General features: G+C 54.0%; 1 protein-coding gene across 1 annotated transcript; it reads right to left on the bottom strand.

Annotated features, from left to right (window-relative positions):
• Nucleotides 1-4761: 4761 nt before the first annotated feature.
• Nucleotides 4762-19145, bottom strand: LOC144948977 (prolactin-releasing peptide receptor-like). The gene is made up of 3 exons (XM_078878758.1): nucleotides 19027-19145; nucleotides 8889-9762; nucleotides 4762-5058 (listed from the first exon to the last, which is right to left on the bottom strand). The coding sequence occupies exons 2-3, from the start codon at nucleotides 9729-9731 to the stop codon at nucleotides 4762-4764; spliced, it is 1140 nt and encodes a 379-aa protein (XP_078734884.1). The 5' UTR covers nucleotides 9732-9762; nucleotides 19027-19145.
• Nucleotides 19146-19263: the final 118 nt, after the last annotated feature.

Here is a 19263-nt window from a genome sequence, read left to right as displayed (position 1 = left end):
AGCCACACGCGATTTCAACACCCAGTTGGCGTGGTGTGGCCAGTCGATGGTGTGTGTGTGGTGTGTGTGTGGTGTGTGTGTGGTGTGTGTGTGGTGTGTGTGTGGTGTGTGTGTGGTGTGTGTGTGTGGTGTGTGTATGTGGTATGTGTGTGGTGTGGTGTGTGTGTGGTGTGTGTGTGGTGTGTGTGTGGTGTGTGTGTGGTGTGTGTGTGGTGTGTGTGTGGTGTGGTGTGTGTGTGGTGTGTGGTGTGTGTGGTGTGTGTGGTGTGGTGTGTGTGTGGTGTGTGTGTGGTGTGTGTGTGGTGTGTGTGTGTGGTGTGTGTGTGGTGTGTGTGTGGTGTGTGTGTGTGGTGTGTGTGTGGTGTGTGTGTGGTGTGTGTGTGTGTGTGTGGTGTGTGTGTGGTGTGTGTGTGGTATGTGTGTATGGTGTGTGTGTGTGTGGTATGTGTGTATGGTGTGTGTGTGTGGTGTGTGTGTGTGGTGTGTGTGTGTGGTGTGTGTGGTGTGTGTGTGTGGTGTGTGTGTGTGGTGTGTGGTGTGTGTGTGTGGTGTGTGTGGTGTGTGTGTGTGGTGTGTGTGTGTGGTGTGTGTGTGTGGTGTGTGTGTGTGGTGTGTGTGTGTGGTGTGTGTGTGTGGTGTGTGTGTGTGGTGTGTGTGTGTGGTGTGTGTGTGTGGTGTGTGTGTGTGGTGTGTGTGGTGTGTGTGTGTGGTGTGTGTGTGTGGTGTGTGTGTGTGGTGTGTGTGTGTGGTGTGTGTGTGTGGTGTGTGTGTGTGGTGTGTGTGTGTGGTGTGTGTGTGTGTGGTGTGTGTGTGTGGTGTGTGTGTGTGGTGTGTGTGTGTGGTGTGTGTGTGTGGTGTGTGTGTGTGGTGTGTGTGTGTGGTGTGTGTGTGTGGTGTGTGTGTGTGGTGTGTGTGTGTGGTGTGTGTGTGTGGTGTGTGTGTGTGGTGTGTGTGTGTGGTGTGTGTGTGTGGTGTGTGTGTGTGGTGTGTGTGTGTGGTGTGTGTGTGTGGTGTGTGTGTGTGGTGTGTGTGTGTGGTGTGTGTGTGTGTGTGCTTTAATGTGTGGTGCCAATCCTTGCCACAGTCGGGGGTATAGGTGGTGTGTATCTACCGATCATCTCGGTCAGCCAACCCATGGCACCTGCTGGGTCTGTCCCGTGACCTCCTGTCGGCCAGCGAGCCTTCGACACTTCACGTGGCCTCAAGGTGCACCTCGCGAATGGCGGCCGCTGCTGTTGTTGTTGCCAATTCCTCGGTGTTTTGCCGGGTGAGTCAGAGGGCCAGATGACTGAGCCCGCCCTGCGGAGACCCTGGGTTCGCGTTCTCGTGTGTAGCGAGTTGATGGTCACCAATGACAGCTCAGTCAGCAATGACAAAAAAAATGCATCCACATTATCATTACTCATAATAAAAGTGTCGTTGGGGTTATAGCGCGTAAATATGTGTCGTTAAACCTGCCACCACCCGACACAGCCAATTAGTACGATTTGTCACGTAAGCAAAACGTTCCAAACGAGTGACTGTTTCAGCACACCGCTGTGTTGGAGAGTAAACCCACCACGACATTCACAATTCCAGTACCTCGATTGTGGATGATAATAATAATGGTCGCGAAGTCCTACGTGTTCAACTGATTCTCATTCCTGTTAACTGTGACCCTGCGACTAACACGCGTAGTGGACGCGTTCAGCTCGGCTCTGACTTTCCGTGCGGCCAAGCGCGTCACTCCCTCGGTGGCAGAGCCGGGCAGGGGGGCAGCAGCTGCTGCCGCTGCTGCTGCCCTCGGTCCACGCGCGCGCAGTTTGAGGAGGGGAGAGCAGCACAGAGGTGGGCAGAGGCCACGCGAAAGAAGGGATGTCGGAGGTAGCTCTGTGTTGTTCATTTCCGCGGGGAGGGGGGGGGGCCCATTCGCTAGCACGAAGAGGTTTCGGTCGCGGGTTCTTCGCATCCAATGACGCGACGCAAATGAGAGCGAGATCGGGAGGACGCGTTTGTAAAAGGGCAGCACAAGACGGGCGTGGAAGGGGAAAGGGGGCTGGGGGCTATGAAGCAAGGGTGGTGAGTTCCAATCCTGGTAGGCTGATAAACTCAGCCCATCATCATAATCATCATCCTTCCGGGGGTGATAAATACATAAAACGAGCACATTTTTGTATGAAGAAAACAAGAATAAACCAGTAGGTGTTAAGATGTCCAAACACCAAAGAGAAACCTCTTGAAAAGAAATCGCATGTGCGTTAACCACACACTCGTGGTGAACATGACAATAAGACCTGGGGCTTTGTCTCTGAAACGGACTGGCCGACACCACAGTTGTCAGCCCTCTGTGTGGCCTCGTCTCACCAGCAGTGGTGGACCGGAGAACAACGGCACAAGGCGGACAGTACAAAGACAATGCACTCTCAGGGCACATCGTGATCCACCACTGTGTGTGACGTCACTGTCGCGTCACTGTCGCGTCACTGTCGCGTCACAGCGCGGAGGCGATGACGGTGGCGAGCGATCGAGCGTCGTACGACAAAGCTCACGCATAAAAGACAAAGATCCCCCGTGTAGCCTCCACAGACTGCCGGGGCAAGTGCCGTTAGCGAGCAGCAGCAGCACCCGTGCAGGCCGGTACGGCACATGACGGGGGTGGGGTGGTCAGCACCACGCCCGGCCGCCTTTGTCTCCCCAGCGGCGATGTTTGCACACCGCACCAGGTGCTCATTTGAGGCTGAGTCGACCTAGAGGGAGACCTAGGTCTCCCCGAAGTCTCCCCAGGAGTCAAGTTAATTCCTGGTGACCCCAGGAATTCACTTGGGTCGCCAGGTTCGTAGCGCAGCGCGCTAACCGCTGCTCCACCGCTCCCCCCATGAACACACACGTACACATATATACACGGGTACTCATATACAGAGTACAAAGACCCCCCCCCCTCGGGAAAGTGCTGATGGCCAGTACTTATCGAGGCCGCTTAGCACGGCACGCGAAGGGATTGTGTGGAAAACATCCTGCGCGGCCGCCTTTGTCTCCCCCAGTGATAATGTTTTACAAGCCACAGCAGATACTCATCTGATGCCGAGCCGACCTTGGGGAGACCCAAGACCCGTTTAGATATCTGCCGCAGACGGTCTCCATGGCCGGGAATCGAGCTCGGGTCGCCAGGTTTGTGGTTGGCTAACCAGTGCACCACCACTCGTACGAACAAAAAACAGCCGCCAATTACCACTAAGTGGCAGTGACGTCACTACGGCGCTTGTGCCAGGCTAGGTGCACTCAGAGGCCACGTGAAGTGTGAAAGGCTCGCTGCTGGCAGGAGGTCACTTAACAGACCCAACGGGTGCCATGGGTTGACTGACTGAGATGAGTGGCCGATGCACCACATGTGCCCCCTACTATGCCCACTTGCTGTGTTTTAGTCACCCGGCGCTCCGTTCGTTGTTGTGAGCGTCGCTCCTCTGCCCTCTGTTGTTGCTAGAGGGCGACTGCTTCCAACTGCCGAGTAGCAGCGTCCTTCACGAACCGCCTCCATAGAGACCGATTTTGATACCTTTGGTAGCGATCATCGGCAAGTCCACTCAGCTCCACATTCTCCTGTACCGTATCTGCTCCATTTCTTCTCCAGCCCGTGCCGCGCCCGTTAAGCCCCCCTCTATCCGGCCAAACAGAAGCTGTTTGGGCATGCGGTGGCTGGGCATGCGGGCTACATGACCCAGCCAACGCAGCATCGCCCGCCAGAGGAGCTCGCTGATGGGAATATATCCAGATCTTTCAAGCATTTGTGAGCTCCTCACACAATCCTGCCGGGTTAAACCCAGGATGGATGCAAGAAAAACAAAAATATCCCCTACATAACCTGTAACAAGCTGTTGGGGCAAGTGCTGCTAGCAAGCATCTATGAAGGCCGGCATGGACCGGTTCAGATATAATCGTCACTGGTGTTGGCCGTGTGCGGGAATCGAACTCGGGTAGCCGGGTTCGTAGCGCTGCATGCTAACCGGTGCACCACCGCTCCCCACAAAGCTCATAGACACTCGCACTAGCTCTGGTGACCCCTGCTGGGCTCCCCACTTTGATTGCCGCGCCCCCCTCCCTCCCAATGCTCTCCCCCGTGGCCCCCCTTTCTCTCCGTAGAGCAGCTCCATAGTTTAATCCCCCCCCTCCCCAACTTAGGGTCTGATGGGACACCTCTTTTTTATTCTCCCTCCTGCAGGAGCTTGCTGGCACCCCCCCCCCCCAAATCCACTTCCACGAATATCGCAATCATCTTCATGTCGCAGCAGCACGGCGGCATGGCGTGTGCCCCACTCACACCCTGGCTGTACCCACCCCGTCGCCCCCAAGCGCCCACTCCCCAACTTCGTCATCGTGAACACATTTGTTATTTAACCAGATTAGGCCCCAACCTGAGCTACGGAACTCTTTGTCAGAAGCGACCCGACTATCGCAAGTGACAGCTCAACGACATGGCTCGTCACGTGGACATTTATAGCAGCCAAAAACGCGTGCTGTCGATTCTAAACGTGGAGGGGAAAACCGGAGGACCCGGAGAAAAATCCACGCGACCACGGGGAGAGAGAGAAACACCGTGATGATGATGACGGAGAGACACGCAAACTCCAAATATACAGCAGCAGGCGTCAGGGTCAGGATCGAACCCACGACCTCCTGCACACCAGGCGAGGCAGTTTCCCCTATAGCAGCGTCATGCCCCTCCACCTCCCACCCCCCATTCCTGCCCCCCCAATCCACCACCACCATCATCCTACCCCCCCCACCTCACAGCAACTCGCTAGCCTGCTGCGCGCCGCCCCTTCCCGCGGACAGAATCTCCGAGGCTCCGCTGGCGAAGCTCACGTGAACGTGAGACGTGCGCGCCGAGGGGGGGCTCCGAGTGGCGGGGGTGCGACCCGCCGATCCCCGGCCGCCCCTCGTGAGCAGGCGGCGAGTCAGCTCCGCCTTGAACTTGTCGTGGAGCGACGCGTAGATGAAGGGGTTGTAGCACGTGGAGCTCATGGCCAGCCAGTGGCAGGACAGCTGCACCACGTTGAAGTAGCGCTTGTCGATGATCACTACCTGGGCGGGACAAACAGATAGGGAAAGACACACACGGCCGTCTGGAACGCTCTTCCTGTCGATATCATAAAAGTAATTTAAAGGTGTAACGCGCGTTGCATCATGGGATTCCAATGCGCAAGGCGTCGGCATTAGGAAACAAAAACAGAACGAGGGACCAACACGGCCAAACTAAAGAGGGAAGGCCACTTTAAAGAGATGGGGGGTTCAAAGCGGATATTGGGAACGCCGTTGGCAGCTTTGCACTTTTAATTTGTCTAAATTGAAAACGAATTTCTTTAGAACGTAATTTTGTGTTTGGTTCGCTGTCCTTCCCCCCGCACCTCCCATTAGCACGGTTGGCTACGTACGGTGCGAAAGAAATTCAACATACATACACTCAGCGGCCATCTGGAACGTTCTTCCTTTCGATATTGGGAAGCCATTGGGAGCGACACTTTTAAAATGTCTCCAATGAAAAATAATTTCTTTATAACTGCGTTTAGTCTTCTTGGTTCTTTCGGTAAAGTCACGTAGAAGGGAAATAATAAAATAATAAAAAATAAAACATAATAACATAATTCTCACGACGTTTCGGCCACAACGCAACCAGCCGTCCTCAGGTGAAGAACAGGTCTGTCGGGAAGACAGCGTCTGAAGAATTATTTTATTATGTTTAATTTTTATTATTTTATTACTTCCCTTCTGCGTGACTTTACCGAAAGAACCACGAAGATGAATCCCTGCAGTCACGAAAGAAGCTTTAAATCGAAATTGAGCTGCGTTTTGTGTTTAATTTGTTGTCCTGCCTCTGCACCTCCGATTAGCAGGTTTGGCTAAGTACGGTGCAAATCTATTTCAGCATACACACATACTTACTCTTTAGTTCTTTCGGTAAAGTCAAGTAGGTAGAAGAAATAATAGATCACGACGTTTCGATCGCCACACAAGCGATCGTCTTCTCTCTCCCACCTGCAGACGATTGCCCGTGTGGCGATCGAAACTTCGTGATCGATTATTTCTTCTACCTACGTGACTTTACTAAAAAAAAAACAAAGTGTATGGATTTTTGCAGCCACAGAAACTTCAAATCAAGATACATACATACTTGCCACAAAAGTATTTTAAGGCTATACGGGGGATATTGGTCTTTGTATGTTTATATTATGTGTGTGTGCTGTACGTCGTGAAAGTGTGTGTGTGCGCTGTACGTATGTGTATCGTGAAAGTGTGTGTGTGCTGTATGTATGTGTATCGTGAAAGTGTGTGTGTGTGTGTGTGCTGTACGTACGTGTATCGAGAAAATGTGTGTGTGTGTGCTGTACGTTTGTGTATCGTGAAAATGTGTGTGTGTGCTGTACGTTTGTGTATTGTGAAAGTGTGTGTGTGTGTGTGTGCTGTATGTATGTGTATCGTGAAGTGTGTGTGTGTCTTGCTTGCTACGTTTCGCTCTCGGCAGGGCCGGATGAACCCATAGGCTCATAATTTGGGAGGCTCTCCTTAGTCATTTTGGAGGCTGTCCTCTTGAGGCCGTCCGTTCCACGTTGAAGTGGCACGGCTGGGCGAGGGGAACGCGCCCATCGGGACAAGGGAAACAAAACCTTGTTCGTGTCTTGAGTGACGATGGCATCATTCACGACTCTGCCACAGCTGCTAAAGCGAAGGCAACCGCGTCTTGTGTTGATGTGAAGACGTGAATGTAGTGCGTGATTTACATTCAATGAATCTACCTTCAGTCGCATACATTTGTTGATTTTACATATGTTAATAAAGACATGTTTCGTGCAAAATGTCAAACAATTTTCTTTGAGAACCGCTTTGTGTGCTTAGTGTTGTTGTCCTTCCCCCGCACCTCCAATTAGCACGGTTGGCTACGTACGGTGCGAAAGAAGGTCAACGTACACACATAGACTCACACAGAGACCCATAGACTCACACAGAGACCCATAGACTCACACAGAGACCCATAGACTCACACAGAGACCCGTAGACTCACACAGAGACACATAGACTCACACAGAGACCCATAGACTCACACAGAGACCCGTAGACTCACACAGAGACACATAGACTCACACAGAGACCCATAGAATCACACGGAGACCCACATACTTACACAGAGACCCGTAGACTCACAGGGAGACCAATAGACTCACACAGAGACCCGTGGACTCACACAGAGACCCGTAGACTCACACAGAGACACATAGACTCACACAGAGACCCATAGAATCACACGGAGACCCACATACTTACACAGAGACCTGTAGACTCACACAGAGACCCATAGACTCACACAGAGACCCATAGACTCACACAGAGACCCATAGACTTACACAGAGACCCATAGACTCACACAGAGACCCATAGACTCACACAGAGACCCATAGACTCACACAGAGACCCATAGACTCACACATAGACCCATAGACTCACACAGATACCCATAGACTCACACAGAGACCCACAGACTCACACAGAGACCCATATACTCACACAGAGACCCACAGACTTACACAGAGACCCATAGACTCACACAGAGACCCATAGACTCACACAGAGACCCATAGACTCACACAGAGACCCATAGACTTACACAGAGACCCATAGACTCACACAGAGACCCATAGACTCACACAGAGACCCATAGACTCACACAGAGACCCACAGACTCACACAGAGACCCATAGACTCACACAGAGACCCACAGACTTACACAGAGACCCATAGACTTACACAGAAACCCATAGTTTGTTGTCCTTCCCCCCTCACCTCCGATTATCACGGTTGGCTACGTACGGCGCTAGGAGGAGGAGGAGCCACAGTCGAGCGGGAAGGCAGTAGCAGCCACGGAGTGAGCAGCCGGTGCCACCAACAATTGGCCAAGCTCTGCGGTCCCCTGCATATCAAGGCGTTATCGGCCAATTCACGAGTGCTTTACATGTGGGAGGAAACTAGAGCACCCAGAGAAACCCCCGCACGTGCGAGGAGGAAACGCTCAATCCCCGTGCGGGTGGAGCAGGCGTGGTGGGGTCCACATCTTTGCTGTGTAACCGCCATCTCCTGGCGAGCCACGGGTTGGGCTCCGACTCGACCGCTCACAGGAAGGGAGTTTTCACAACATCCCTGTGGCGATCAGCCAACCCTCGCTGGCTGCCTCCAGTGCTGGATCGCAGGCGGCCACGTGCAGCGCAAGACGCCGGCGACTATTTACTGACACACGATGTCCTTTAGTAGTAGGTTTTTACTCTTTCAACTGGTACAAAACTGACACCTTTATACAAGGGATCATGTTTGCAATAAGCACAACACAAGCAGTCAAAATTCAAACAAAAAGAAACAACTCTGATAATGATATGCACTGTCATTATCATCATCAGAGTTGTTTCTTTTTTGCATTTTGACTGCTTGTGTTGTGGTTATTGCAAACATGATCCCTTGTATAAAGGTGTCAGTTTTGTACCAGTTGAAAGGGTAAAAACCTACTACTATATTTTGCTACTGGTAAAGGAGATGTCTCATAGTGACAATGGCCTTTGTTTGGCAGTGGCCCAACTACGTTATCAGCTCAGGGGGGGGGGGGGGGGGTGCGGCAATCGGTCCGATGGGGCCCCGATATTTGATTCGTCTCCGCCCGGTCGCGCCTCGGAGGCCACTGGAATCGCAGCGTCGTCACGCTCAGGCTCACGGTCTCGAACGTCGAACAACAAGGGGGTACCAACCAGCGGGGGTGGGGGCAAGGCACCACCCGCCCTGCCCCCACGCGCGTTCTGGTGATGCACGCGCGCGGGGTGAGGGCTGGGGGGGGGGGCCCAAGGAGGTGGGGGGATGGGGAGGGGGGGTGCCCTGACCTGCGCGTCGAAGTCATGTATGAGGTTGAAGGTCTGCAGCGGGAGCCAGCAGATGGCGAATGTGAGCGCCGAGAGGACGAGCATGCGGAACGTCTTGCGCTTCTTGAGGCGCCACTTCTCCTGCGTCTGCCGCAGGATGGCCCCGGGCATCGCGCGGCGCTCGAGGCGCGCCGTGATGGCGCAGTACGACACCGAGATGGTGGACAGGGGCAGCATGTAGGAGATGAAGACGGTGGAGCACGAGTAGGCGAGCCGCTGGCCCTCCCGCTCGTACCACAGCTCCTCGCACACCACCAGCTGGTGGCCCTGGGGCCTGAAGTCGTTGTACAGCGTGTTGGCCGCCACGGGCGAGGCCAGAGCGGCCGACAGGAGCCAGATGGCGAGCACCGCGTAGCCGCAGGCGCGCACGGAGACGCGCCGGCGGATGGGGTGCGCCACCACCACGTAGCGGTCGACGGCGATCGCGGCGAGCGACAGCACGGACACGTACACCGTGGTGGGCTGCATGAAGGTCACGAAGTAGCAGAGCGCCGGCCCGAAGGGCCAGCCGCGCGGCTCGAAGGCGTGCGCCACGGACACGGGCACGCACGTGACGCACACGAGGAGGTCGGAGAGGGACAGGTTGCCGATGAGGAAGTTGGTGACGGTGTGGAGGCGGCGGGTGCGCGCGATCACGGCGATGAGCGCCGAGTTGCCCACGACCCCGACGAGGGTGAGCAGCGCGTAGAGCGGCACGAACAGCGGCTTGAGCTGCAGCAGCACGGCGAGGCCCTCGAAGTGGTCGGCTGAGCCGTTGCCGCTGGCCGCCACGGACTGCGCGCCGGGCAGCTGGCTGGCGTTCATGGCCCGCTCGGTCTGCTGCTGCTTGCTGCTGCTGCGTAAGGAAGGTGGAACGGATGGGTTAGGGCAGTGTTTGTCACTCAATTTCAGAGTGGGGGGCTATTTCGCCGGTGAGACATCATCAGTGTGAGTGAGGGCCCGCCACACATTTGAAACCATTGGGGCTTTGACAGCAGCACGATGATGATGATGACGACGACGACGGGAATGTGTCTTCACCAGTTGTGTTTTGTCGCGGGGCCGCACGTCAGGGGCCCGCACTGAAGGCCACCAGGAGGCCACCAGCGGCCCGCGAGCCTTGCGATGAAGAAGACTCGAAGGGGGGGGGGGGGGTAGAGCACCTCCCTGGCGTGCGGGGAGGCGAGGGGCCGGGGTGGGGTTCGCGGTCGAGTTGGTCGGAGGTGCGATGTGTCGTTCGATATTTGCCAACGCATCATCATCACCATCACCCAGAAAATTGTCTTCAAAGCAACTACTGCTGCTGCTGATGCTGCATGAAGCTGGCTTATTGGGAAATAATTTCGCAGCATTTACTGTTGCTGAGAGAGCCTACAAAACTTTTTTCTGTCAAAATGAATGAAAAGTATTAGGTTCGTTTTTTTTTATTTGATCAGGTAAGTGCCCGCTGAGCTATGCAGCGCTTTTTCAGAAGCGACCTGGCCACAAATGATAGCTCAACGAAGTGGCTTTTCATCACGAGAAAATTGATAGCAGCCAAATACTTTTGATTCTGAATGTGAAGGAAAAAACCAGAGGACCCGGAGAAAAATCCACGCGACCACGGGGAGAGAGAGAGAGACACCGAAAACTTCAAATATACAGCAGACACCGTCAGGGTCGAGATCGAACCCACGCCCTCCTGCATACCTGGCGAGAGGATTAACATCTCATAGCCACCGTGGCGCCCCAATGCGTATTGTACACCGCGTGCATCGCACTGAGTCCATGGGGCAAGTCTGCTCGAAGCAACCACGGAGCGAGAAGGGGGAGTTGTCACCTCCGTGACTTGGCATCGGCAATATAATCGGCTGGCAGCGGCAGGAATTGATTTGCACGGAGAGGATGCTACTACTGCTGCTGCTACACGTGTGCATGCATAATCTATCCCGACATCACAAGGCACGCTTTTGTAAGATAAATTAGCCGGACGGCCAAGTTACGTGCGCGATGAATGAACGAATGAAAGTTGCTTTCTAATAAACCAAAAACTTTTGGGGGCGGGGGAGCGCGTAAATTACATTTGTGTCGTAAATCCTTCCTCCGCCCGACGCAGCAAATGAGGAGAAGCGGCCACGTGAATGAACGTGGCAAGTTGACGACCGCTTCAGCAGCACCACCTGTGTGTCGGGCGCCACGGTGGTGAGATGTTAACTACCTCGCCTGCTATACATGAGGTCTGGGGTTCGATCTCGACCAATCTATCAATCATCATTTACTGTCGTCAATTTCGCTTTCACCGGATTCAGGCCTCACAGATGTTCCCATTGCTTCCTCTCACCTATTTCATTCACCTTGGCTCCCCCATTGTATGCACACGTTCTACCGTCATTAATTCCTTGCAAAACGCCTTGGTTAAGACTCTCTCTCTCGCCGTGTGGATTATTCTCCGGGTCCTCCGGTTTTAACCTCCACATTTAGAATCAAATTTCCACGCCATGACAATCCACCTCCTTGAGCTATCATTTGTGACATGCCAAGTTGCTTATGAATAAAGAGCTACTGTATACCTCAGTGGGCCTTTTCCGGCAAAATATTTCAAAAATACATGTGTCTGGTTTAAATAGTTTCTCATCCGTCATGACCGCCCACGCTACGGTTTTCAATTGGGCACGGACGTTTTGCGCTGATGGTCACGGCCAACATCGCCAGACAATCCTGGCGACTGCCTGACGGTGCTGGTCGCGACTTCCAGCGTGGCGAGAATCGCCCTCCAACAACGCGCAACAATAACCCGTGCCACGTGTGCCCATCGCCTGGCAGCGTTGTGAACTGTCTGCGTCGGGTGGAGGAGGTTCACGACACACACATTTCACTTACACCGTTGGACGCCCCGCCCCGCTCCCCCACTCTCTCGCCAACAAAAAAATCGATTACACATCGCAATATTGGTCACGAAAGACCCCGACGCGCGTTCCACGAATGGCAGGAGCACACCGCGACACAATGGCGGAGCCAGGATTTTCAGGTAAGGGGGGCAACCCTTCCAGAAATGAAAAATGATAGGAGTTGTTAGTGAGTAAGGACGTGTTAGTAAGTAAGGAGTTGTTAGCAAGTAAGGACTTGTCCCTTGCTTTTTAGTCGACGCGTGTGCGGCGATGGCGCAGCCATCGATTGAGGGTCGAATTCGAGCCTGTGTGTGATCGTCATCGCGCTCGCTGAAGGTGTTTGCCTTCAGGGAAGTCGTGGACTCTGTATACGCAACTGCGCACAATTATGTGAGTCACTTATAACCGCTTTGCCGTTACTTTTTGCCAATTATGGACTCAGACTATTGTCCTATCATCTCATAGAGTCCCTGGCACGTAATAATATGCTACACAGTGGCAGTGGGGGTCTGCAAAATGTCGATGTATTACTAATGAACTCCAATGATCCGATCGAAATTATGGATTTCGATCGGATCATTGGGGGGCACGTGCCACCCCCCCTCCCCCACTGGCTCCGCCAGTGCTGCGACAACGCAGCACGCACACACGGGGGTGGGTGGTGGCGGTGGTGGCGGTGGGGGGTGGTGGTGTGGGTGGTGGCGGTGGTGGGGGAGGTGGGTGGTGTGGTGTGTGGGGCGGAGTGGGGGGTATGGGTGGTGTGGGTGGTGGCGGAGTGGGGGGGTGGTGTGGGTGGTGGCGGTGGGGGAGGTGGGTGGTGTGGGTGGTGGCGGAGTGGGGGGGTATGGGTGGTGTGGGTGGTGGCGGTGGGGGGGAGGGGTATGGGTGGTGTGGGTGGTGGCGGTGTTGTGGGTGGTGGTGGGTGTCGGTGACACTCACCGACTCTCCTACTTGCTGCACTGCGATCTCCCAGCCACCAGGCAGAAATTCAAGAAGCTCTCGAGATGCAATTTTTTGACAATTTTAATTCCAGCAACAAAACCGCTCGGCTGGGGGGGGGGCGGACGCGGGTGATGGGGGGTGGGAAGTTAATTCCAGCCACTCTCGGCCACTTAAGAGGCCCTCTCAGGCAGAGCGAGAGAGAGAGAAGCGACCCGCAGCAGCTTCAGCAGCGCGGCTCCCGTCTCGGCGTCGTTCCTCCTCCCCAGCGAGCGTGGGGAGCGCCCGTGGTTGCAAAGGGTGTGTCAAGGCGCTCTTCCCCCTCCAACCCAGCTTAAATATATAATTATTTTCATTCTTTTATTATTTCCCTTCTACGTGACTTTACCGAAAGAACCAAGAAGATGAAAGGGTGTGCTGTTGGAACCCGGCGGTCCATTCTGGTTAATATTGCGGTGTGTATTGACCGTGGTAGTAATGGTACATGCCACGTGTCGTCTCTTTCGCTCAGAGTGGACGTTAAATATCCCTCCCGTACGTCATTTGTAAGAGTGGGGGACTTCGTGTGCCAACAGCGTCAAGGGTCGAAATTTTCCAAATTCGAAAATTGCGCTGCAAATTACTCAATTGGGATGACGCAGCAGCAGCAATCGTCGCTCTCATTCTGGTAGACTAATGACCCCGGGTCGCTCTTGAAATTGAGACTTCGTACAGCCTCTTCGGTTCTCACCAAGTTGAACAAAATCAACTTGAACCCAACCACTCACTCGCCCGCTCGTTCACATACTCAGCCAATCACTAACTCACACGAAGACCCACTCACCCATTCTCCGACTCGGCCATTCGCTCACCCACCTACCCACCCATCCTGGCCCTTTGAGTTCTTACCTGGTTTTAAACAAAATACACTTGGACTCGGCCACGTACTCACCTTGCCACTCACTCCTTCACGCAATCAGACACTCACTAAATCACACAGAGACTCACTTACTCATTCGCCCACTCATCCACTCGCCCAGGTCACTCTGAGGTCTCACCTGGTTGAACACTGCCGAATCAATGCCTCCCTTAAACCATGTCGGTCATTGTGGGGTTGGTAAAGAGAGCGGTGGTGCAGCGGTTAGCGCTACGCTGCGCTACGAACCCGGCGACCCGAGTTCGATTCCTGCTCACGACCAACACCAAATACGGTAATCTGATCCGGTCCTGGGCCTCCCCTAGGTCGGCTCAGCCTCAAATGAGTACCTGGTGCGGTGCATAAACATCGCCACTGGGGAGACAAAGGCGGCCGAGCGTAGTGCTGGCCACCCACCTCCTCGTGTGCCGTGCCGGCCTTCATAGGTGCTGCTACTTGCTAACAGCACTTGCCCCAACAGTCTGTTCAGGCTACGCGGGGGATCTTTGTCTTTGATAAAGAGAAAGGCGGAGGGGGGAAGCGATGGGGCGTAGAGGGGGGGGGCAGGACCGGTTCAGATAATCACTGACCACCCATGTTGGCCATGGCCCGGAATCGAACTCTGGTGGCAAATGGTGATGGGGGGTTCGTTCATGGCGCAGTAGCCTGACCACTGCCCCACCGCTCCACCGCTCCACTCCCGCCCTCCTGCGCTCTGCGTACTGCGTTCTAAACGCGCAAGAGTGCTGCTGCATGATCAGCGTGAGCCGTGTTCTAGCCACTGCTTGATTACACCCCCCCCCCTCCTCCTCCTCCCAAACACCGCCACCACCTCTCGATCCCGCGATGTCATCACGCCACCCAGAGCCTGCTAGACGACACATCATCGAGCTGAGTGAGTTCACCATCGCTCCATCTCCACCACGGTGGGACCTCCCCGTTGTTCTAACTCTTCATCGTCGCGGTACTACTCCTGAGCCGTGACCGCGTGTGCCCCACCAACCCCACTGACCTTGTCTCACGTCACGACGAGTCAATCCCCGTGCGATCGCCGCGTGTTCCTCTCGACGTATTTAGAGGATCGCGCAGTTTGGGCAATCGTCGGTGGCGCCGTCTCGTCGCCACCGCGTGGCTGCTGCTACTCCGTGCAGCCCCCTCAATCTCCCCCCCCCCCCCTCTCTGTCTCTCTCCTGAGTCTCCCCCCCCCTCTCTCTGTCTCTCTCTCTCCTGAATCTCCCCCCCTCTGTCTCTCTCTCTCTCTCCTGAGTCTCCCCCCCCTCTCTCTGTCTCTCTCTCTCCTGAGCCCCCCCCCCCCTCTGTCTCTCTCGCTCCTGAGTCTCCCCCCCCTCTCTGTCTCTCTATTTCCTGAGTCTTCCCCCCCCCTCTCTCTCTGTCTCTCTCTCTCCTGAGTCCCCCCCCCCCCCCCTCTGTCTCTCTCGCTCCTGAGTCTCCCCCCCCTCTCTGTCTCTCTATTTCCTGAGTCTTCCCCCCCCCTCTCTCTCTGTCTCTCTCTCTCTCTGTCTCTCTGTCTCTCTATTTCCTGAGTCTTCCCTCCCCCTCCTCTCTCTCTCTCTACGAGAACGATGCGCGGACGCTGTGAGACGCGTTAGCAAGTCTACGTGTGTCACGCTTATTATGTAATGCAGCAAATGGAGTATTAATATTGCCCTTAGCATGGGACTGTCCGTCATTCTGAGCGCTCTTTTCAGATGTTGTTCCACGCTGTTGTTGTTGTTGTTGTTTTTCTTGCTGTTGTTGTTGTTGTTGTTCATGCCCCGTGTTTCTGAACAATGCGTCTTGCCAGCTTGGACTAAGGGACATTGATCAACTAAAATGATATGCGAGTCTCTTGTCTTTCCGGAGCTCTCGCTGCCACAAGAGCAATTCACGCGCATTAATTACCCTTCCGCCAATTAACCAGCGTACGCGTGCTTGTCTGTGTATGAGAGTGTATGTGTGCGTGTGTGTACGTGTAAGAGTTAGAGAGTGTGTATGAACGTGTGTGTGTGCATGAGTGCGTGTATTAGAGCGGTAGTGTAGCGGTTAGCGTGCTCGCTATGAACCCGGCGACCCGGGTTCGATTCCCGCTCACGGCCAACACCGGTGACGATTATCTGAACCGGTCCTGGGCTTTCCCCCAGGTCAACTCAGCCTCAAATGAGTACCTGGTGCGGTGTACAAACATCGCCACTGGGGAGACAAAGGCGGCCGGGCGTGGTTCTGGCCACCCACCCCCTCGTATGCCGTGTCGGCCTTCATAGGTGCTACTCGCTAACAGCACTTGCCCCAACAGTCTGTCTTTGTCTTGCATGTGCGTGCGTGTGTGCGTGAAGTGGAGCGGTCAGCGCGCTGCGCTACGGACCCGGCGACCCGAGTTCAGAATCCGAATTTTTATTTATCCTGGAGGAATCCGATGAGCTATAAAGCTCTTTTTCACAGATGTCCAGTAGGGGCACGGGGTCAGAACGTTACAACAACGACAGGAGTGCAAAGGTAAGCGAAAAACTAAAAACTATTTTTTTTATCTTACCAGGAAAAGCCCACTGAGCTATTACTGCAGTTATTTTCCATAAGCGACACACCTGATAGCTCAACGAAGTGGCTTCTCACGTGGAAATTCCTAGCAGCCAAATACTAATTATCTAAACAGTCTAAACGCGTGACGTTGGTTCTAATGTGGAGGGGAAAAAACGGAGGACCTGGAACAAAAATCCACGCGACCACGGGGAGAGAGAGACACGCAAACTCCAAATATACAGCAGCAGGCGTCAGGGTCGGGATCGAACCCACGACCTCCTGTACACCAGGCGAGGTAGTTTACATCTCCTAGCCACCGTGATGATGATGATGATGAGAGGGAGACACGCAAACTCCAAATATACAGCAGCAGGCATTGTCAGGGTCGGGATCGAACCCACGATCTCCTGCGTACCAGGCGAGGTAGTTAACATCTCAGCCACCGTGATGATGATGAGAGAGAGAGAGACACGCAAACTCCGAATATACAGCAGCAGGTGTCAGGGTCGGGTTCGAACCCACGACCTCCTGCGTACCAGGCGAGGTAGTTAACATTTCATAGCCACCGCGGCGTTCGATTCCCGCTCACGGCCAACATCGGTGACAAATACATGGGCCTCCCCTAGGTCGACCCAGCCTCAAATGAGTAGCTAGTAAGGTGTGTAAGCATCATAGCTGGGGAGACGAAGGCGGCAGGGCGTGCTTCTGGCCGTCCCGGGTCTCACGGGTGCTCGTGAACAAAACTTCCTCCAATTAGCCGGTGAGTGGGTAGGTGAGTGTGTAGGTGAGTGGGTAGGTGAGTGTGTAGGTGAGTGGGTAGGTGAGTGTGTAGGTGAGTGGGTAGGTGAGTGGGTAGGTGAGTGGGTAGGTGAGTGTGTAGGTGAGTGTGTAGGTGAGTGTGTAGGTGAGTGTGTAGGTGAGTGTGTAGGTGAGTGTGTAGGTGAGTGGGTAGGTGAGTGGGTAGGTGAGTGTGTAGGTGAGTGGGTAGGTGAGTGGGTAGGTGAGTGTGTAGGTGAGTGGGTAGGTGAGTGTGTAGGTGAGTGGGTAGGTGAGTGTGTAGGTGAGTGGGTAGGTGAGTGGGTAGGTGAGTGGGTAGGTGAGTGTGTAGGTGAGTGTGTAGATGAGTGGGTAGGTGAGTGTGTAGGTGAGTGTGTAGGTGAGTGGGTAGGTGAGTGTGTAGGTGAGTGGGTAGGTGAGTGGGTAGGTGAGTGTGTAGGTGAGTGGGTAGGTGAGTGTGTAGGTGAGTGTGTAGATGAGTGGGTAGGTGAGTGTGTAGGTGAGTGGGTAGGTGAGTGTGTAGGTGAGTGTGTAGGTGAGTGGGTAGGTGAGTGAGTACGTGAGTGTGGAGGTGAGTGTGTAGGTGAGTGTGTAGGTGAGTGGGTAGGTGAGTGGGTAGGTGAGTGTGTAGGTGAGTGGGTAGGTGAGTGGGTAGGTGAGTGTGTAGGTGAGTGTGTAGGTGAGTGGGTAGGTGAGTGAGTACGTGAGTGTGGAGGTGAGTGTGTAGGTGAGTGTGTAGGTGAGTGGGTAGGTGAGTGGGTAGGTGAGTGTGTAGGTGAGTGGGTAGGTGAGTGGGTAGGTGAGTGTGTAGGTGAGTGGGTAGGTGAGTGTGTGTATGGGTGCTGGCCACCCCACCCCCTTGTGTGAATGTGCCGGCCTTGATTGGTGCACTTGCCCCAAAAGTACGTAGAGGCTACACCGGGGATCTTTGTCTTTGGGTGAGTATACGATTAAGTGTATGGGTGATTGAGTGTAAATGTGAGTGAATGTATGGGTGACTAGGTAGGTGAGTGTATACGTGACTGAGTATATCAGTGAATGTATGTATATATGAGTAAGTGCATGGGTTAGTGTATAGTTGAGTGAGTGTATAGAGTGAGTGTATAAGTGAGTGAGTGTATAGGTTAGTGAGTGTATGAGTGAGTGCGTGTGTGAGTGTATGGGTGTATGAATGTTGTAATGTATTAGTTTAGGAGTGAGTGCGTGTGTGAGTGAGTATAAGGGTGTATGCATATCGGAGTGTAGGAGTGAGTATGAATGATGGAGTGTAGGAGTGTATTCGTGTAGAAGTGAGTGTACGGGTGAGCGTGCAGGTGAGTGAGTGTATGAGTGAGTGTATAGGTGAGTGAGTGTAGGAGTGAGTGTATGGGTGAGTGAGTGTAGGAGTGAGTGTATGGGTGAGTGCGCAGGTGAGTGAGTGTATGAGTGAGTGTATAGGTGAGTGAGTGTATGAGTGAGTGTATAGGTGAAAGTAGGGGTGAGTGTATGAGTGAGTGTATAGGTGAGTGTAGGGGTGAGTTTACGGGTGAGTGTATGAGTGAGTGAGTGTATACGTGAATGAGTGTATGAGTGAGTGTATAAGTGAGTTAGTGTATGAGTGAGTGTATAGGTGAGTGAGTGTATGGGTGAGTGTATGAGTAAGTGAGCGAGTGTATGAGTGAGTGTATGAGTGAGTGTATAAGTGTGAGTGAGTGTATGAGTGAGTGTATAGGTGAGTGAGTGTATGAGTGAGTGAGTGCATGAGTGAGTGTATAGGTGAATGAGTGTAGGGGTGAGTGTAGGGGTGAGTGCGCAGGTGAGTGAGTGTTTAGGTGAGTGAGTGTATGAGTGAGTGTATGAGTGAGTGAGTGTATGAGTGAGTGTATAGGTGAGTGAGTGTATGGGTGAGTGTAGGGGTGAGTGAGTGTATGAGTGTATAGGTGAGTGAGTGTATGGGTGAGTGTAGGGGTGAGTGTAGGGGTGAGTGAGTGTATGAGTGAGTGTATAGGTGAATGAGTGTATGAGTGAGTGTATGGGTGAGTGTAGGGGTGAGTGTGGGGGTGAGTGTGGGGGTGAGTGTGGGGGTGAGTGTAGGGGTGAGTGTAGGGGTGAGTGTGGGGGTGAGTGTGGGGGTGAGTGAGCTCACCGGTTCTGCTGTGCTGCCCTCCCCACGCGTCTCTCGCTCCGCTCTGGGGCTCCGACTCGGCGCGTTTCAGGACAAGTCCTCGCCGTGGCAGCCAATCAGAGACAGCCCTTCTCAGACACACGCAACACGCAACACACACGCACGTACTACACAAGACAAAGATCCCCCGTGTAGCCTCAACGGGCACTTGGGGAAAGTACACCTCTGAAGGTCAACGCGACGCACCAAATGGGTGAT

This window comes from Lampetra fluviatilis, chromosome 52, assembly GCF_964198595.1.
Source record: "Lampetra fluviatilis chromosome 52, kcLamFluv1.1, whole genome shotgun sequence".
NCBI lineage: Eukaryota > Metazoa > Chordata > Hyperoartia > Petromyzontiformes > Petromyzontidae > Lampetra > Lampetra fluviatilis.
Note: the sequence above shows the minus strand (reverse complement) of the source record. Positions and strands in the feature narration are given on the sequence as shown.